The 20,508-nt window shown below is 38.4% G+C and overlaps 1 protein-coding gene across 2 annotated transcripts in view; it reads right to left on the bottom strand.

Moving 5' to 3' along the window:
• Positions 1 to 20,508, bottom strand: part of RAPH1 (Ras association (RalGDS/AF-6) and pleckstrin homology domains 1) — a 97,481-nt gene that overhangs the window by 37,096 nt on the left and 39,877 nt on the right. For both annotated transcript variants that reach the window (XM_049799606.1, XM_049799611.1), the window contains exons 3-4: positions 19,619 to 19,724; positions 18,244 to 18,761 (exon numbers count right to left, since the gene is read on the bottom strand). In XM_049799606.1, the coding sequence (XP_049655563.1) occupies positions 18,244 to 18,761; positions 19,619 to 19,724 (624 nt within the window). The remainder of the gene's footprint in view (positions 1 to 18,243; positions 18,762 to 19,618; positions 19,725 to 20,508) is intronic.

The following is a 20,508-nucleotide window of genomic DNA, read 5'->3' as shown; positions in this document are numbered from 1 at the left end:
ACATCAGCAGAAAACATATTTTAATCTATTTAAAAAGCAGAAGCAAAATCAGTAACAACCAGCAGAAAAGGACTTCTCAAAAGGCAAAAATCAGTTAATGAGAGTTAACAGACTGATTATCATCTCCAGCATCTGCTACAGAGGAACAACAAAACCATCAGCCCAGAGGAATTTGCAGAACCACATAGTCACAAGTCTGCTAAGGAAATTAGGCTAATACTGTGACACGTAACAAGAGCATTAAGTGTATCTCCTGTGTAGCACCACTGTACTGCAAATTTTGTCCCGTTTGGCTGCATCCGTATCAGCCTTATTTGTGTCAATTGGTCCAATGCTATATAGAACAAGGCATGGCAACTGAGCAGCCTACTATACTTGTTTAATAATTAGCAGCACAGAATCCCCGTCTCTTCTTCAGAGCCACAATAAGGCATAGTCCCCTGAAAAAAAATGAAGAGACCCTGTCTACAGCTTAATGCAAGGCAATATCAAATAGTTTGGTGAATACAGTTCCTGCAGGGGGAGTTTACTTGATGTGATTGCCACACGCTGGGATCAGTAACTAAGGTTCTCTAGCAGGCTTTAAAAGTTACAGCTCAGAAAAGACTCTACATAGCACCTGAAGTAAAACCTAGGCTCCAGCCCAAGCTCCACCTGGTACTTAGCCACTAATATAGACACAGGCTATGCTACAGAATAAATGGATTTTTCTGCCCACAGATTAATTACCATCTGTGTCTACATCATATGTTTTACAAGCACAGCAGTGCTGTCTAGTGACAAATTTTTCACACCTCAAGCACACACTGATGAGGGCTTTGTGATGCAGGACCTGGTATAATTAAAAGGTCTTGTGCATTGTTTACAGTCATACAGAATTTTCATATTAGACTTCCTGACATACACAATCATATCATTTCAGACTGATGAACTAATACATTCTGCTTTTTCTACACACACAGGATTTCCAGCAACATCAATGGTACTTAATAAAGGCTATCGTTTAAAGAACAATTCATTTACTCAGCCTGAGCAAACCTGAGGTGATGCTAACATTGCTGGTGAATAATACAGCTTTGCTTAACTTGAAGGCAGACTGATCCTCTTTATATGATTTCTGCTAAGTGCATTTTTAAACTGAATTGTATAATTTCCTACACAAAAGCTCTAACTTCACACAAAGTCAGTTTAGAATGGTGTCATTACAAGATATTAGTACAGAACTTCTGGAATAAATTGGTGGCTCAATCCAAACCTCAAAAGTATACACAAAAATCCAAAGACAAGTTCAAGGATTAAGGAGTTTCTTGATAGAGTTCTTGTCAGACATCAGGGACTCCAATTAATATGGACCACTTTTTCTTGGTGAATGGAGGACTACAGTAGAAAGACCATTACAACGTACATTTGTAGCCTCTTCCTTAGGGTTTAGCCATCCCTTAAGCCTATCAATCAACAACAGTCAAGATAAAGAAGAGATACTGAATCTCTCCTTAAAGGAAATACAATTTGCTGGGAATATTTCTCCTACAGAGAAGCTCAAGGCAGATCGCTTAACTTTCTTCCTATCGTTGGTCATTTTGGCTGTTGCCACCTTGCATTTAAGTACAGTGGAACTTTTCTCCACTAAGGAACTTTTATTCTCTCCAGAAATGGGAATGCCATATATTTCTTACAAAATAATAACCACTGGGGCCTGCTAATACCACATTCCAGACCTGCAGCAAAATATGAGAACAGAGAGCCACAGGAAAGTTATTCTGGAAATCAAGAATGATGGTATTTCATGGAAACAGGTGTTGGCCAGTAAAATGTGAAGTAACAGTGTGATGACAACTGCCTACATGAATTTGAGCTGGAGAGACATGTCTAGGAACAGGAAGGCAACAGTTCTTTGCCAGACACCTTTTGGGCATGGCTCCTTCCTACTGCATAACACATTCTGCAGTACTGCAGATACAAAAAAGTTAGAATGAGCAGAAGTAACAAAGCAACAGGAAAGCCCAAGCTCTGCGAATTATAGCTTGGCTAAACGACAATTATGTGCACATAACATTCTTTAAATATTTGACCTGCACAAACCATTAGAGAAAGAAAAAAATTAAGTTTCATTTTAGAACATGTTACTCTTTCACAACTCATTCAATCTATTTCAAAGGAAAGACTTCAGCTCAAATATCAAGTTTTGGGGTAAACAGATGTTGCCCTTTAATACAGGCTCCTAGGAATATCCCATCGTTCACGGGAAGCTAAATATTGTAGTATCTTTAAAAATAACAAAATCACGTTGGACCACACACAGGATCTAAATGGCCCACTCTTCCTCTCTACTTCTGGAGTTCAAATAAATATCAAAGCTCTGATAATATAAATGCCTGATCTTTCTAAATAAATTAACCTACTTTTCTGCCCCAAGTACTTTCCCAGATGAAAAATAACACCAATGAAATCTAGGAAAATAAAAACAAAACACTAATTACCCTAGGTAGACATTTCTAGTCTTCCACCATGAAAAGCATCTGTTCTCCTTCCACCTGCTCCTATTACAATGAGAACTCATGCCCTGGCAGCAAATAAGTCCCTCCCCTAGTGCATCATCTTAGGTTCATTTAGGATATAAAAACTATTCCAGTTCCAAGTAGTATGTCCTGTCCCTCCCACCCCCCCAATGCCATGCATTTTTCTATTCTGTTGCAGTAAGCTGACCGCTTCCACAGTAAAAGACTATAATTTCTCATAATGGGTATTTTCAGTTTAATTTTTTTTTAAGTTGTCATGCAATCAGAATATTAAAATACCCTTGAAAGATAAAAGTAGTTTGAAACATCATGAAAGTATCAAAATTTGACAAAAGCTTCAGAGAAGGCAAAAACATGCAGTTCTTTATATAACCTCATCCTTAGTATAAGAGTGAGGTTTTAACAGTGTTGGAAGACTTATTTGCTGCATTCATTAAAATACTCAGTGAAGCTTATTCAACATGAATAACACCGAGTCAAAGACTTGATGCCTAATTCATGTACCAAATTTTTTGAAAGATCACATATTTCTAGGCCAGCACTCAACTAAGGGTGCAAGCCCAAATAGTATATGATGTGTGCACAGTCCAAAGCTAGCTATAATTCTTTACTTCTACTAGGTTTTTTAAAGCTGTATTTTTTATGTATAGCATAGCTTTCTCAATAAAATCTAGCCATTAGTTACAGCCATACTTTTTCATAAGTTTTTGTATAAAATGACTAATGCAAATGCAGTGCAAATGAAAAAGCTTCCCAAAGTTATTTCCACTATACGTAGCAAAAATTCACTTAATAGGCATTAGCAGGTGTTAAAATTTTCTACTAAAAGCGGATCTATAAAACCACTCTGTCAATAAAAGAACTTTAAAACCAACACTTACACTTTGATATTTTAAATAATGAATACAGAGCCAGACTCCACTTAAGATTCCCAGTTAATCTAACACCACCACTGCTCAGGCAGAACTCAAAATACCATAGCCTAGTGAGCATCCAGGAACAGAAATATGATAGAGCTTTAAGAGGATTCTTAAGAGGCAATAAGAAATTTTTCTCCTTGTCACATCATCAAATCATGTAATTTGCACTTCCACAGAAACTGTTTAAGTGAAGAATCTGTCAATATAAACTGTGCTATAAGACTTAACAACAGTAACTCTGGACAAGTCATAACACTGGTAGTGCTAAAGACTGAACCTCACTAAGTTTGTTTCTTTATAATCTTCAGAAGATACTCTTCCTTCTCTAAAAAAAAGCAAATATGAAACCTACCATCAGGTATCAAGTAAGCTCACAACTTCTTTTTGTGCCAACATCACTTCTTTTGCGGACAACTTTTACACAATACATAAAAAGCTATTCAATTATGTTTTAGTGCTTCTCCATAATATGGAACAGACTTTGAACTAAGTTTCAGAAACTCAATTTATTTCAAAAGACCTGGATAGAGAAAAGATAGTGAAAACTATCAAAAAATAGGAAAATTATGGTTTTAACTCATTTTATACAAGAAGTATAAGCAGACATTGCAATGACGACTGTTTTGGACTGTTTTCTACCATAACTCCCAGCAGCAATTATTCCAAGTCACACTGAAAACTATGGATAATAATAATAATGATAATAAATAAAATCCTCAAAATACTAGAAAAGATACACTGATCAGAACATTAACATTCTATAAAATAAAATTTATACCTTTCTCTAGGGATGTAAAAACAGCTGTGCACAGAAGTATAAAGGACAGAAACATTTTTACATTAAAAAGGGGGTATGATGATCAAAATACTAGAACTAACAAAAAAAGCATATAAATAAGCCTACTGATGTCTCCATAATGAACTTTAGCTGGTATGGATAATCACAACACAGAAAACTTAATTTGAGTAAAATTAACATTAACATTTGGAAGTACTATACGCTGTTAGGAGAAAAAAAAATGGATAGTTTTCATGTGTAATTCATTCAGCGAAAGATAGCTAGCCTTGATGTTTATAAAAAAATGGAATATAGTCTTGTTCCAAATTACATTTTGGACTTCAAAGATTTCCTATATCCTTTCTTTGGGGACAGGAATGTAACATCCATTATCTTCAGGCCTAAATACCAGAAGTTCATGGACCATCTGTTTGTAAGGTTTTTAAGGTAAGGGCTTAGAACACATACATGCAGGGTTTAAAAACAGTACATTACAGTATAAAAGGTGCCAAATATGTTCTTACACTGTCAATTTACAAATAATGAACAAAAACTGGGTATGAAGTGTAAGAAAAAGATGACCTGGTAATCTTCTAAGGTATTTTATCTTATTGTTCTAAGGCATTAAATATGTTAAATGGAAGAAAAAAACCTAATCCTTTCTGTTTAAGTATTATCTGTAGGTTCAAAGACATCATTCACTTAAGGTATGTACAACAGAATAACTTACCTCAGTACATTTAAAAAAAAAAGACATTGACAAGACAGTGAGGACTTATGTAGGTAAATATCTTTCCACATGTCTTGCAAAACTCTAACAATTTATCATTAACACACACATCTAATTAAGCCAGCTGGTGGCACTCTTGTGCCACTATTTTGGATTTAGTATGACACTTCAAAAAACATTACTTTTAAAAGCTTCCTTCTGCCCCTGAGAAACAAACTAAAACGAGGGAAACTGAGTAAGCAGTGTTCGATAGAGAGCTATATGCTTGCAAAACTTTGTTGAAAAGACACTACTATAGGTTTCATTTCAACTACATCAGTACATTGAATTCTTTAGATGCCAGCTTAAAGAATTAGAAGCCACTGTTTTCATAAGAGAACTCAAGAATTAAAAACAGTTTAAACATAATTTTTGTAATTTTGTCCCAAAGGGGGACAAAGATGGGAAAGAACTGAAATTTTTCTTTGCAAACTCTCTGAGATTCTGTATTCATATGGAACGTGTAAGAGCACACAATATAAAATGATGAACATCTAATTAAAAGAGGCTCAGGGGAGACCTTATCGCTCTCTACAACTACTTGAAAGGAGGTTGTAGCGAGGTGGGTGTTGGTCTCTTCTCCCAAGTAACAAGTGATAGGACAAGAGGAAATGGCCTGAAGTTGCACCAGGGGAAGTTTAGATTGGATATTAGGAAAACTTTCTTCACCGAAAGGGGTTGTCAAGCATTGGAACAGGCTGCCCTGGGCAAGTTGATGCGTCACCATCCCTGGAGGTATTTAAAAGACAGGTAGATGTGGCACTTAGGGACACGGTTTAGTGGTGGACTTGGTAGTGTTGGGTTTACGGTTGGACTCGATGATCTTAAAGGTCTTTTCCAACCTAAATGATTCTATGACTGGCAAGAACAACCATGCTTCAGAAAAAAAGTGAAGCGTATTTTAAGTAGCATTGCCCAATTAATAACTAGAAAATAGGCAACAATGAACTTAAAGACAACGAAAAAGCTTGACTGTAATGATCTACACCGTTACCTTACTGCACTCTTGGGATAGTAATGAATTAACTCAAGTCACTAATGTGATTTTTGCACTGCAAATTGATACAACTATTAACATAAACGGGAGCCACATAAACATGTCATAACTTACAGGAATCAATTCAGCTTCCTCTTCTGAGAAGTTAAAGGGATGCTTGGACTGATTGATGGAACGTCCCATAGAAACAGTAAAAATGTAGGAAAATAGGGAGGGAAGGATGCAAAAGGGAAAGACGGGAAAAGGAAGGAGGAGAAAGAAAGGCTTTATTATCACTCAGAAGAGGGAAGAAAGAAGCAGTGATGACAATTAACTTAAGCAATGGCAACAAAACTAGATTAAGAAGTTGCCATGTCCCTCATCCAAATTTCTTATGGACAAATGATCAATGACTTGAAGGCAAGAGAAAATTCAGGCTCTCTCCTATGGAAAGGGAAGAGATAGGATACAAGTATGTTTTTGACCACAGTTAGAGGAGAAACAGTCAATAATCTGAGACAAAGGCACTGCAGTAAAACATCTGCAGGCATACATCTTTATCGAAACAAATCAGAAAATAAACCCAGGTAACATTCTCTTTGCACAAACACTTGCTCAATAAGCAAACAACTGAGAGTTAAATTCTCTAAACACTACTAACAGGAAAAAAACCCATACTGTCAATTTACACAAGCTTATCTGCTTCCCATGTCAGTTCCTCCATACCAATAAACAACATAATACACTCTGGTGACAACTACTAAGTGCATATAAGAAGAATATCCATTTAGTAGAAACTTAACTTATTTCCAGTTGGTCATACTATTTTAGATCTCTGAGCCTCCTCATACTTTAATTCATTTAAAAAGAAGTTAAGAAGAAGTATGTCTGTATTTCCATAATCTTCAGTAAGAGAAAGGGGGGGGGGTGGAAGACAGCTCAGGACAAAATGTTCATGGTAGTGACAAGCTTCTTAGTGTAAAGTTGTTAAGGGATCAAAAATTGAATATTATGCTACTAAAAAGCAGATTGCCTAATATTTCCAGTTTGTCATCCAGTGCTTACTCCTTTTCCTTCAAAGGTACAAAAGTATTTGTTTCAGGCATGTTAATTTTGGTAATTGTGTAACTCACAGTTAAGGTTTAACAGATGCAGAAGGGGTTACAGTTTATTCTTACCAAAACCTCAAAAAAGGAAAATAGACACTTTGAAATTGAAGCAGAAGCATTGGATAACAGAGCTGCCTGATACTTCCACATACAAGACGCGTTTTCAGCTGCTTATAAAAATTTTGCCAAGCTATAACCACTAAGATAAAAATTTTCCATGATGGCTTACTGTTATAGGATGATTACTAGTCATTTACATGAGACAAAGTATTTCCAAGAGAGGAAAGGAAGGTGTGTCTCATTTAAAATATAGATGTTTTTAAAGACCTCTGCATGTCTGACCAGGAAATAGATTATTGTCAGGGGCATCCTCAAAGGCTTGTTTTGTGCTGTCCCATGTGAAGTTACCCAAATTTGTCTAAGTATAAGCCTTTAGAATTAAAATTGTAGTCCATAACATCTCAGTCAAGTCTGAAGCATCACATTTAAAAAACCTCAAGGCTGCATCCTCTCACAGCGCACTGCCCAGACCTTCAACTGGACTGCACACTACTAACCTTGAACAAAAATTGGCCAAGTTTGAGAATGCTTGGGTCCATGGTGGGAGAGTACACCAGCCTCCTTTAAACTGCAATGCCTGGGTGCTTGCAGAGCATATTGGAACCAGACATGGGAAGTGAGAATCTGGAGCTATTAGTCTATGCTCCCAAGTGGCCAACCGCCCTCCTGGAACTCGTGCAACTCCATTTCACTGCAGACAACTGGAATTTCCTAACTCTAAGTGTTCAACTTTGCAACTTAAAAACAAACAAACAAAAAACCCCAACCCCCAAAAATCCCAATCAGGACTAACAAAAATAAATAAATAAATAAATATTCATTTACAGCAAGTATTTCTTAACTACTAGGGACACTTATAACTTCATGCCAGTTCTGACAGTTACAGTCTAAACCATTGAAATTTGCTGCAATTTAAGAAACATGTCTGTGGACAGTTCAAATTAAGAAACTGCTTCACTGTGTGCATGAGGTGCACTGTTTGCTAGTCCATGCACCTCCCAGGTCAGGTTGTGATGCTTCCCTGTTGAATACAAGTTCCTTGGGACGCATCAGGACAGAAAGTATTGCAAAAACTAGTAAACATTTCAGTTCAAGCTTAGTTTCACTACTGGTTTTTAAGAAATTTAAGACTCAACTGCCACAAGAAAGAGGCGGTCCTGACCTTCCCCCAATCATGTGCTCTCACATCTTTCATGCGGACAACAGTGATTTTGACCATGAGGTCCAGTGGATCAATGAACAATTAATTCAGAAGGATTATTTTTCAGGGAGACCACGAGCTGATCCAAATCACTAGTCAGCTGCACAAACACTAGTGCCAATACAAGATGGAGCAAGACTGCCCAATTCAGCAGTAGCAAGGACCTAAATTAGCATAAACCGAACATGAAATCCCAAATAAATCTTGTCTGCAGGAAGACAGTTTCAAGCAGTGGAATTTTCCCAAAAGAAAAAAAATATATAACAGAAAAATCAATAAAATGGAGTATAATTTCATGGAAAATGGTTGTCTGATCCGTCCAAAAAGAGATGTCTTAAGTGGAAGACTGAAGGGAAAAAAACCCAAAACTTCAGTAAGACTAATTCATGTGTAACTGCATTAGTTAGATAAAGAATATCAGATACTTCATCCTGTGAAGGGCTCTATCTTCAGTACAGAAAACAAGACATCAAAGCAGCTAAGAAACCTAAGGAATAAAAGTACACGTAGCTTTAATTGGTTTTGTTTGAATCTACTGCCTTTTCCACTGAGTAGTAACTGTATTAAGTGACATTTGCTTATATGTCTGTTGACTTCTAAACTTTGCATCAGTCCTAAAAAAGTGACTATAGACATCAAATCAACCAAAAAATCAATCACTGGAAGATAATGGGTGTACACAGCTGGGGAGTTAGAAGTCACAGATCTACCCTTTTGGTTAAAAACAGGTAAGCCATATGAAAAAAAGTTAAACCTGCATTCATAAAGCAAACCACTGATATGGCTGGTCTAAAATCTTAAATAACTTTTACAAACATGTGACCAGTAAATGTCCAACACAGGCAATCGTAACCAAGGCTGTAAATTTGGTTAACTAAAAATGAAGACTTTTCTTTGTACTTGCAGACAACTTTTATTGTCCTATAACAGACTAAACACTAACCAGCATGTGCAAAACTGACACAGCTAAAAGGCCAGTTCTCAGTTGTTTCTTCAGAACATGAAGTCTCATTTTTTGGGTTCAAACTCCTTTACAAACCTGACAGACCCTAGTTTTCATCCTATAAGTTAGAAGTATACGCAACTGAAGAAAACTGCATAAATTCTTTTTTCCTCTTAAAAGTTTAATGTTCCACAACTGGCTGCTGTGTTCTTAATTTTTGTCATCTGTTCCAAATTTGATTTTTGGCAACCTGAAGTAAGGACAAACAAATATCTGTTGCTAATTTCCTACAGATGTAGTTTTTCTCTTCCGTAATCTAATTAGACATTGCAGAAAAAGTAAAGGAATTTGTCTTGGTTTTAAGTAGACTGGTGTATCTACAAAGAAATTGGCTATTTTAAAAGCTCCATTCATTAATCACAATTTGTACAGCGACATCTGTACTGGAAACTGCAACCAAAGCATACAACTCCCTGCAGCACTTTTGACAAAATTTGGTAACATCATGAGACAAGAACTCTCAATTCTCAACTCAGGTCTAGTGGCTTGGTCCAAGACTGCTTCTTCAGAGAGGTATGTTGCCTAGATTTACTTGGTCATTGATCCATGGTATTTTGTCTCTTCCAGACCAATCTCGTAAGAGTTCCAACCACTGAGCAACCATTTTCTTAGCTTGTCTGTATCAATGAAATAATTTTTTCTCAATAAATCCTACCATAAACACAAATATTTTTCTAAAGTGCTGTGGAACCAGCATGAAAGCCCTGAGATTTATTTTTAAACGTGGTTATTTACACAGGACCCAATTCAAACTGTCTTCTACAACTGATGAAGTCTGTGATAACAACCTCTCTAATGCATGTAAAGAGGCAGGAGGGGAAGCTAGAAGGGTTAAAAAGGTCACTGGACTGCAAACAGCTTCCATCAGCAACAGCAGCTGTTCTACTGTTAGCATTACTAATCAAAACAGCATATGTACATACACACACAGAAGTCTAACCATTTTAAGAGGGTACCAGCTCAGCTGACTACCACTGCCACCAGCTCACATTCTTTTCTTGTAATAGGCAAGAGCCTACTGCAACTGGAAAGTGAAGGCTGATGAATCTTGAACTGCGTGCCTTCACCTTAGAAAGTTGAAACAGCTAGAGAACAGAAACCATCAAGTGTTTGGTATCTCCAGAAGACAAGGGAAGAAAGGCCAAGCACACCACAGGCAAATTCTAACTTATATAGTACAACTTTGCTGGAGACAGTCATCTCACTACTGCCATGTGCAAGGGGCTACCAGGAAAGTTTCTGAAGAAGCAGTTTTAACTGCAGATAAATGCATTTGGGATAGCAGAGATCAATTCATTCAGTTGCTCATCCACAAAAGACTCCAACGTCACAGAGCAACCAGAAAGAACAGCATTTAGGCATAGACAATGCCTTTAGTGTTCATACTTAAAGTAACAAAATACACTGTAACTGTAATTTTTTAGTTGATACCAACTTTGCCAGCCAGCTGTGTCAAACAAGGCATGTATCATACTGTCCATTTTCCTGTTCCTTCCAGAAAGGGAACTTTTAATATTATTTATCAGTATGAGGCAAAGCTGAAAGGCAGTCTCAGAAGATAAATATATTCTTACATGCTTTACAGCTCTTCCGACACTTTAGTTAGTGACCTCCTATGTGGAAAAAAGTTACAGGGTAAATTCTAAATTCATGGCTATGAAAGAAGTCAGATACATTGACTGAAGAATCGAGATTTACCAATACAAGGATAACATTCAGGTTCTCATTTCCCTGTCACTTAGTTTAACTCTATGTACCCCAATTTTTAAAACCTACCATTCCATGCATGTGCAGTAGTTTAAACTTTTAGAATGTCTCCCTTGGATTCCAATTCAAAATTCTTACAAAAACAAAAATACCTTCCCATCATTTGCTTTGCAGATTCCATAAGTAAAATGTGAAAAAAACCCTTTAGGTGCTAGTTTTGCAGGCATTGGGAAGAGTGTATTAATAATCTTTTCACACTACTGCATAAAAATGATGAGAACTATTTTACTGTCATGCATAAACTTCACAATAAATAGCCAAGCACATTTGATTACCAAAATACATAAGTATTGTGTATACTTCATAAACTGATATGTTTATCTCAGATGATGTTTTGAAAGCCTCCAAAAGTCTGGCAAGTGAAGAGTCATTTTACATGTATTTCAAGAACATTTGAAAACGGACAGCTCGTACTTCTTATGCCAACAAAATTGGAAGCCAAAGTAATGCTTCAAGATGATAAATATGCACAATTTCCCTTTACTGTTGACTTATTAAAAAACACTTTGTGACTTATAATAGGGAAAAAAAAAAGAGGAAGAGATGGTCTAATTGTGTTTCAAATTAAGTCTTTCCATTGACTATTTTCAGCTTAGCAAAAGGATAACTGGAAAGACTCCAGAATACATTTTGTGTACAAAACTAAGGACATAATTGAACTGGCAGAAAATGAAATTAATTTAAATTTTTTGAAGAGTCTTTAGAAGAAACACAAAACAAATGTCTGCCATGCCTTGTTTGTTGCATATCTCTGACTACTCTCACAGATCAGAGACTAACATCCTTGGCATCTGCCAACCACACAAAACATGGAACACAGGGAAAACTACTCAAACCTTGAGCTCCCAAAATACAAGAGCCAATAATGCTCTATTCCTCCAAGAGCTAAAATAGACCACAACTGTTCTTTACATCACCTACAAATAACATGTGAGGATCAGCAATCCAACTCTGTTCTAAGACACTGTTGCCTACCAAAGACTGTATCTACTATGGGTTGCTTTCTCTGCATACAGAAAGAGTTAACTGCATTTTCACACATGTATTGGTTTTTTGTGGCAAGGTTTGGCGGGGGGGTGGTAGGTGGTGTTACAGGGGTGGCTTCTGTAAGAAGCTGCTGGAAGCTTCCCCTGTGTTCGAGAACGAGCGAGCCCATACCAGCTGGGTCTAAGACGGACCCGCCACCGGCCAAGGCCGAGCTAATCAGTGATAGTAGTAATGCCTCTGTGATAACATTTTTAAGAAGGAAAAAAAGTTGGGACAGGGAGAAACAGCCGCCAGAGTGATGAGTGAGAACACGCAAGAGAAACAACCCTGCGGACACCAAGGTCAGTGAAGAAGGAGGGGGAGGAGATGCTCCAGGTGCCGGAGCGGAGATTCCCCTGCAGCCCGTGGGGAAGACCCTGGTGAGGCAGGCTGTCCCCCTGCAGCCCAGGGAGGTCCATGGTGGAGCAGATATCCACCTGCAGCCCGTGGAGGACCCCGCGCCGGAGCAGGTGGGTTCCCGAAGGAGGCTGTGACCCCGTGGGAACCCCACGCTGGAGCAGGTTCCTGGCAGGACCTGCAGATCTGTGGAGAGAGGAGACCACGGAGCAGGTTTTCTGGCAGGACTTGTGACCCCGTGGGGGACTCACGCTGGAGCAGTGTGCTCCTGAAGGACTGCACACCGTGGAATGGACCCATGCTGGAGCAGTTCGTGAAGAACTGCAGCCCGTGGGAATGGCCCACATTGGAGGAGTTCGTGGAGGACTGTCTCCCGTGGGTGGGACCCCACGCTGGAGCAAGGGAAGAGTGTGATGAGCCCTCGCCCTGAGGAGGTGAAGCGGCAGAAAATAACGTGTGATGACCATAAACCCCATCCCTGTCCCCCTGTGCCGCTGGGGGGGCTTGGTGGTGAAATCGGGGAGTGAAGTTGTGCCCAGGAAGAAGGGAGGGGTGGTGGGAAGGTGTTCTGAGATTTGGTTTTATTTCTCATTACCTTGCTCTGGTTGATTTGTAATAAATGGAGTTAATTTTCCCAAATTGAGTCTGTTTTGCCTGTGACGGTAATTAGTGAATGATCTCTCCTGTCCTTATCTTGACCCGCAAGCTTTTTGTTATATTTTTCTCTCCCCCATCCAGCTGAGGATGGGGGAGTGATAGAACGGCTTTGGTGGGCACCTGGTGTTCAGTCGAAGTCAACCCATCTCAACACAATCTAACATTGAGTAGTCCTATATAAAACATGACCTACAATAATCTTTAAGGTGTAGAAAAGCTTCTGTGTTATGCCAGTGTGTAGCAAGTATTATTTTAGCGACATGTCCATATAAGAACCAAGGCAAAATCACCATGGAACACAAGCTTCGTCTTTCCTTATGCCCATTTCAAGTTTTCCACTTTATCCCACACGATTTATTAGCCAATACAGATTTGTCTATGTGTGCTGAGCTTACGTTACAACCATTACTGTCACGCCCCCAAAGCTCCCTTGTTTTCCTCGAAAGAAACGTTAACATTTACACTGCCACCTTCTCTGCCAAGTGAAACAAAGAACCTGTGGTTTTAATGCACTGGCAGTCCCCTGTCATGACTTTCACCTCTTATACATCAAGCCTAAAACTACAATGAATTTAAGTAAAAGCTTAAAAAAAAAATCATGTAGCATTACCAACTGCTAAATTATGCATTATCTTCATATGTAAGTCAGAATCTCTCAGCTGTGCAAACTGGGTTATAGACATAAAGAACTCCATCGTGTTGGGAGCAGGAGGAGGGGGAGTGATGCTGTACTGTGCCAGACCAGATTGCAGATTTCAAACTTATCTGCAACCTCTTCACTGAGTATATGCAGGACAGTAACAATGACTGTCCATGAATGGACCCTTTCACCGCCCAGACATAACTAGCTACGCGAGCATGACCAACAGTTCTCTATTCTCTCCCCACTACTTTCTTCTCCTATTGCTCTAGCACATCTCACTGAAAATAGAGACAAGTTCTTGGTGGCAGAGGGGCTAAAGGAAGAAGGCAAAAGATAATGTGGGTGGGTGGAAGGGACAAGTTAGTCATATAGTCATCACCCGCCCGACCTTTAACTCATGCTATTACATCACTCATTTGGTCTATATTCAAGTAAAGTATCCCACACGCAGAAACCAACATTTAAAGTGTATGCCACTCATTACATAACTAAAAGTACGGAAGACAAAACATAACCTACCAATTTCAGAAAGAATACTGTTCAAGCAAGGATTTGGGGAATAATGTTGTGAAACCCAAATTTCAATTTAGCAAAAATTATGGGAGGTTGGGGTGGGGTGGAAACGGCTCTTCTCATGCAGCAATGCTTAGAGGAGACTAAAGACAAGAACATACATGCAGACAGGCAACACTTAGTACCAACAAGACAAGATCTTGAGACTACAAAGCAATAGTCTTTAAACACATTAGCATTCACAGCATCCAAAGAGATAGTGTTAAGAACTGTTATGAAAGGGCAAAAATTAAACAAATCATGATGACAACAAATAAAACCATGATTTTAGACAAACCAGGGAATTCCAGTCAACTCTCCTGTAAATGGCATGGAGACAAATCCAGAAAGAGAACAACAAGGATGGTCCTGGCCAACACAACCACTGAGAGTTATATCTGTCATGATGCTGATGCATCTTCAGCCCCAGGAACTTCCTCCAGCACAGACTGCTAAGGAAGAGGAAGACAATGACCCTAAGGTGCCTGTCCAATGGCTCAGGCAAAAAGATCTGGATCATCCATGACCACCAGTGAGTGCATTCCTGCTCTCCCTTCCAGCCTGCAGTTCTTGGCTACAATCCCCCTACTGTGCATCAGCACACATCAGACCGCTCTGAGCCTATGCAATTCATCCAAAAAACACAGAATGAGCCCCAGAATAAAAGTGGTAAGTTTTGGTGTGTTAAGTACCAGTAAGTGCTAAAGGTGGGACAAGGGAGGAGATGAGACAGTGTAAATAAAAGCTTCGGGGAAGGAAGAAAGAGAGGAAAGGGAAGTGACATTCTCTTATTTTCAGTGGTTGTGGAATTGCAGCCTCTTTTCATAACATTTGTCAGTATTATCAGTCAGAAAGTATACTAGACTATACATACCTTCAGTGGACCAGTGCATGGCAATTCTTTTACAGGATTTCCCTACATTTCCAGGTCAGAGAGCTCTTAAATACACAGCAGAATTACTTTTTATGATAAAATACTTAAGTTAATAACTGCAAATCTTAATTTCCTTTTTCAGAGAAGCATTTCCTCCTATCAAAACAGTCTTCCGTTTTACTTTGTTTTATTGGAATCACAAGAGGAAGACCATAACATTAGGTTGTGGAAACAAGGATGACTTTTTAAAGTACCTATACTGCCTGGAAAGGACAGAAAGGATCAGTCAAAAGGGCAGAGCTGCCAAGTCACTGACCTCTTTCCTAAGAGCCACAGCAGCAAAGAAAAATTTTAAAGGTCAGCTCAGCTACAGACAGTCTTTAGGAAGACGGGCAAAAAGAAAAGAGCTAACTTGAAGCACAATGTGAGAATTATAAATCTCAAAACAGATCTGCTGTGACCATGAAGTAATAGCCTCCCTCACTTTCTGCATAAAAAATGGTGGTTTTCCCTACATGGGCACTACATCTTGTCATCTTTGTAGAGGGATGTCCTCTATTAGAAACAGCACCACTGAGTCAACTGTGTGGGTGGGAGGGTAGAATTCAGCCCTACTAGGAAAAGGTGTTCTGGTTCACAACCTAGCCATGAAAATTAATAAACCACTAACAGTAGTTTTCAGGCACTAAATGAATTAAAAAAGAAATAAACTCCTTTGTTGGTACCCAATGATTCCACCAAGAATCCTTGGGTTTCTGCCCATTTATGAGGTGAATTTCATTTTAAAACCAACACCTCAGAATCTACCACAAACTCCAAACAATTGTGATTTTCTCCTTTTCCATTCACCAGTGCTGAGGAAAAAAAAGTTGCTTCACAGTAAGAAGTCCCATTCTATTACATAACAGTTTTAATACTGAATAGTTGAATACAATTCTGAAAACTTGGGGAAAATTTCTGAGTTGAACATCTTCCTCAGGCTACTGAAATTGAAAAGAACAGATAGAACAAAACCAAAGCAGAACTGTTAATGAATGTAGAATTTTCTTCTGCTCTCAAGAGGAGAGCAGAATTTGGTTCTCAAATTACTAACACTTTCTGGTTACCGCCTTCAAAGGAATCACTCTTATCAAGTTATCTGGGCAGAAGAACAATATCCACATTCTTATGAGAAGCAATCACTGGGTTTACAAAGGCAGCTCTCACTTGTCTTTGTGAGAAAAGCTTTTGGGGGTGATTTGAGTCTTGCAGTCAGTGGCTAAGAGCTCATAAAGCAACTGAGAAAGCAACTGGAACACTTGCAGCAATATAGATTAGCTTCCTGTGAAGACAAAGCAACTTCTTGACCTCTGTCTCTTGATTCACCAACATCACATTACTTAAGTGCAGCATGTGGTTTGTTGATTACTCATGCCATGCGAAGAACTGAAAAATCTGAGAGACACGAAGGGCAGTCTTGCTCATGCCTCAAGGATATCACTCCTGAAGTAAGAGGGGCTGAGATCTAGATGGAGGCCTGCAAAATCAACTGCAGAAAACATCCTGCATTTTTAAAAATAAAGAAATGCAAAATTCAAGTTTTTCTTGTGCTATGCAAGTTGCAGAAATGTAATTGATTCAAGTAAGTCATCTTTATAACATGAGAGACAAAAATGCAATACTGCCTAACTTTCTGCATTTAAGAAAAGAAGATATATCAGCACAAGTAAGTCAGAGATTAAAAAAACCCACCACTAAAAATAAGCCTTGTCATACCACAGAAAGACAAATGACTGACAAACAAACAATATAATCAATGATTGTCATAGGCTGGCTCCAACACTTAGGCCTACAGCAATAATGCAAAGGTTTGCATTTTAATTTTCCAAAGAGAAAAGGACACATTTATATATACCTGTTTTGCTTCACTCAATACAAATCTCCAATAAAAACATACTGAACAATAACTTTGTATACAAAAAGGAAGTTCAACTAAACTATCACTCATTCATTTCTCACCATTTCAAATAAAGATTTAAATCTAAGTGTGACCTTGACGAGTTGATCATTAGACTGACAAGCCTGCATCATTCACTCTTTACATCAGATGAACTTTTGCTGCAGATGGGTAGAGGCATGCTTTCAGCACAGCTCATTGAAATTAGTGTTAATTATTGATTAGACTAAACTCAGCTTGTTCCAGTTTTCTCCCGTAAAAGAGAACACACATATTAGTACAACTGATTTTTGAACAGCCCAGATTTCTGTTTCAGAGAATATTTCTGCAAGACAGCTTCTAGTTTAAGTTCTCTAAATTCACCAGCACGTTTTCCCCATTTCCTCACACAAGTCACCAGCGCTTTTCAACGTTCCCCAAACTGACTGGTTTTTTTACTGAAAAGTTTCCTCTCTGATTAAGCAACACTGAGGCACCAAAATCCCAAATGAACATCTGCTTTTGGTGTATCCCAGCCCAGTTGTTTTTATGTGTTGTGTGTTGCTTCAAAGAGTTCTCCCTGTCATATATTAAACAAGAATATTAAGTAGCAGCAAATTACTGGTATAGTATAGCTCCAGATAGGCACTCATAAATTGCTCCATGTGCTTCAGGTATTCAGTGTACTGTAACAGGAATGTAGTCTTGTCAGTTGTACCTTTTTTTTTTCCACAGCTGTGCACTCCTCAGATTTAAATTAAAAGCAATATATGAGATTTACTTAGAATAAAAACATTAACTATAAAACATGAAAATCCATGACTGGCTTTGGAGGAGGAAGAGATTGGGAAAGCCCTTGGAAAAAAAAAAAAAAAAAAAAAAAAGGAAGTACACATTCTTTAAAAAGATTCCTTGCATACAGAAACAGAGAAAGAAATAGCCACAGCATGTGCAGTCCACACAAAAGCAACCTTCATCTTTAATCAACCCCACTGCACTGAAGATGTTTAGCTAGTAGTGTCAGCAGGGGTGGGGGTGTGGAAAGAGTTTGAAAAAAAAAACCAACCAACAAACAAACCCCAAACCAACCCAAAATCTTGAATTAGTGACACTCTACCTCAGTGATTGGTTGCCCTTGTGATGTCAAGTCCAGTTCCTGAGGTCTCAACACCTTGTCAATATCCAAGGAGTCCATGCTGGAAGCTGCAGAGGTTACGCTGGAACGGGAGGAGTTACTGATTGAGCGCACCTCAGCATCACTCACTGTGCCAGCAGATGCTGTCCTCCTGTGCTGAGCAGTAACCACTGGTTTGGTGTCTTCTGCAACAGACTGTTGGGCTGCCTCATCCATGCTCAAAGAGGCCTTCTCTAACTGTGCAGTGATGTCATCCAAAGATACGTTGGCATGTGATGGTTTAGTCACCTTACCAGATGAGGAGGATAATCCTTTCATGCTGCTGTGCTTAGTAGAAGATCGGCTAGTAGGTGGTTTCTGAGCTTTGGATTCTGTGGCAAGGCGTTTCACTGCAGCATTGTTTGCTGAATGAGACCCAATGCTGCTGAGCTCCTGCTCTATGGAACAGAGATCAGCCATGAGGGCATCTAGATCCACAGTCTCCCCCTGATTCAGGGCTTCTGCAACAAACAAGAGTTTTCAGTACATGTGTAGTTACTTAATTTGTCTGTGCAACTCTTCACTTTGTGTTATCAAATTTAACAGGGTAAGGGAGCAAAGGGAGCTGTATATTCTTTTCCCATCTGTATTGCAAAATCTCTGCTCATTGTTAAGCAGAAGTTTATCTGCACTACTACTCTTGACCAGTCTAAACGCAATTAAAAAAACCCAACTATTTAGGTTAATTACATTTGCCGACAGAAGAAATCTATGAATGTTCAGATTACATTTGAGAAGTTTAAACTGCTATCCTGTGAACAGAATCTAAACATACATTTGTATAATATCATGCCTCAACTTTTCAAAAAAGTGTAGGCGCTTTGCTAAGCATTTTCTGCTAAAGCAATGCAAGGTATGTAACTCCTTTAAAAAAACAAAAACAAAAAACCCCACAAAATACTATACACATACTCAAGCATTTAAATTAAGGCTTCCTCTATTACAACCAGGGGAAGCTATTTTAAAACAAGGAAAAACATGATTTTTGTTTAATGTGAAATCATTCCTGCATCTTGTCCCAAGAAACAAGATGCTTTCTTCCTACACATCAATTCATTCTTTCATGAGACCAGATCCCAGAACGTGTATTTCTGTGCAAACACTACACTACAATTCTCAGATACTAGGTGCTATAAAAGATACTGCTTTAGGATACTCAAAATTATGTGCCATCAGAAAGCAACACCTTCAGCAAAGATGTTCTCACTTCAGCTAGGAGTGTATTTAAACACTCTTATATTTTACAAAGTTCTCATTTATAGCTGGAACAAGTTTTTTTCCTAAACTAATAATTGAGGGGGTAAATAATTCAACAAACCATTCAAATTGTACATGGAGAAGCGATATGAGAAGTTGGCAAGATTGGTTTCCTGACGGAGAGGTGATCTCTTCACTGGTGCCACAGGCTTGTCTGTATCCAAACTCTGAAAAAGACCAAAAAAAGGGCAGAATAAAGTTTGACAAGTAACTGGACAAGCAAATCTTCAAGATGAATGAAAATTAATTTTCTCTAACATAAATTTTCAAAAACTCCTGCCATATTAAAAAACCCAAAAAACTCTTTTTCAGGCTTGACTGAAAACATAACATCACCATACCACAGAGATTTAGTGTCAGATATTCAATGGAGAAGAGATGTTAAATACATTCTGGTTTTTTTTAGAATCAAACGGACAGAAGCATATTCTACATGCATTTTTAAGTGGTGTTACGTACTACCTCATGTTGAAACACAGACAGCTGGCTTACCTGTAACAACTCCTCTGTAGCAAATCGCACAAGTATCTAAACACATCCAAACTGTGGCACCCTCACCAAAAAATGCACCATTAGCTTATGGGCCTAATCATGGCATAAGCACAAAAAAAATATTCAATTAAGAATTCTACTTTATTAAAAAAGATTTTAAATTGGCTAAATTCAGGCATTTTTCTCAATAAGCCTTTCCTGTGAAAAATGTTACATTGTGAAAACAAACCCCACCCAGTTTATGTAGGACAAATTTTTTTAGAAAAACTAATACAGGTTTAAAAAAAAGATACAAGAAATCTTTCTACTCAATACATTGAATTGTTATGTTATGAAGGCTAATACAGGCATAATATTATAAGAAATATCAGCATTTTTGTAAGTAGCAAGCAAGAGGGTACCATGATCCAGCTGGTGACCCAAATGGTGCATGACAAGGTCTGGAGCTGCTGCCCCTGG

Source organism: Accipiter gentilis, chromosome 1, assembly GCF_929443795.1.
Source record: "Accipiter gentilis chromosome 1, bAccGen1.1, whole genome shotgun sequence".
Lineage (NCBI taxonomy): Eukaryota > Metazoa > Chordata > Aves > Accipitriformes > Accipitridae > Astur > Astur gentilis.
The sequence above is the reverse complement of the archived record's forward strand: the minus strand, read 5'-3'. Positions and strand labels throughout refer to the sequence as shown.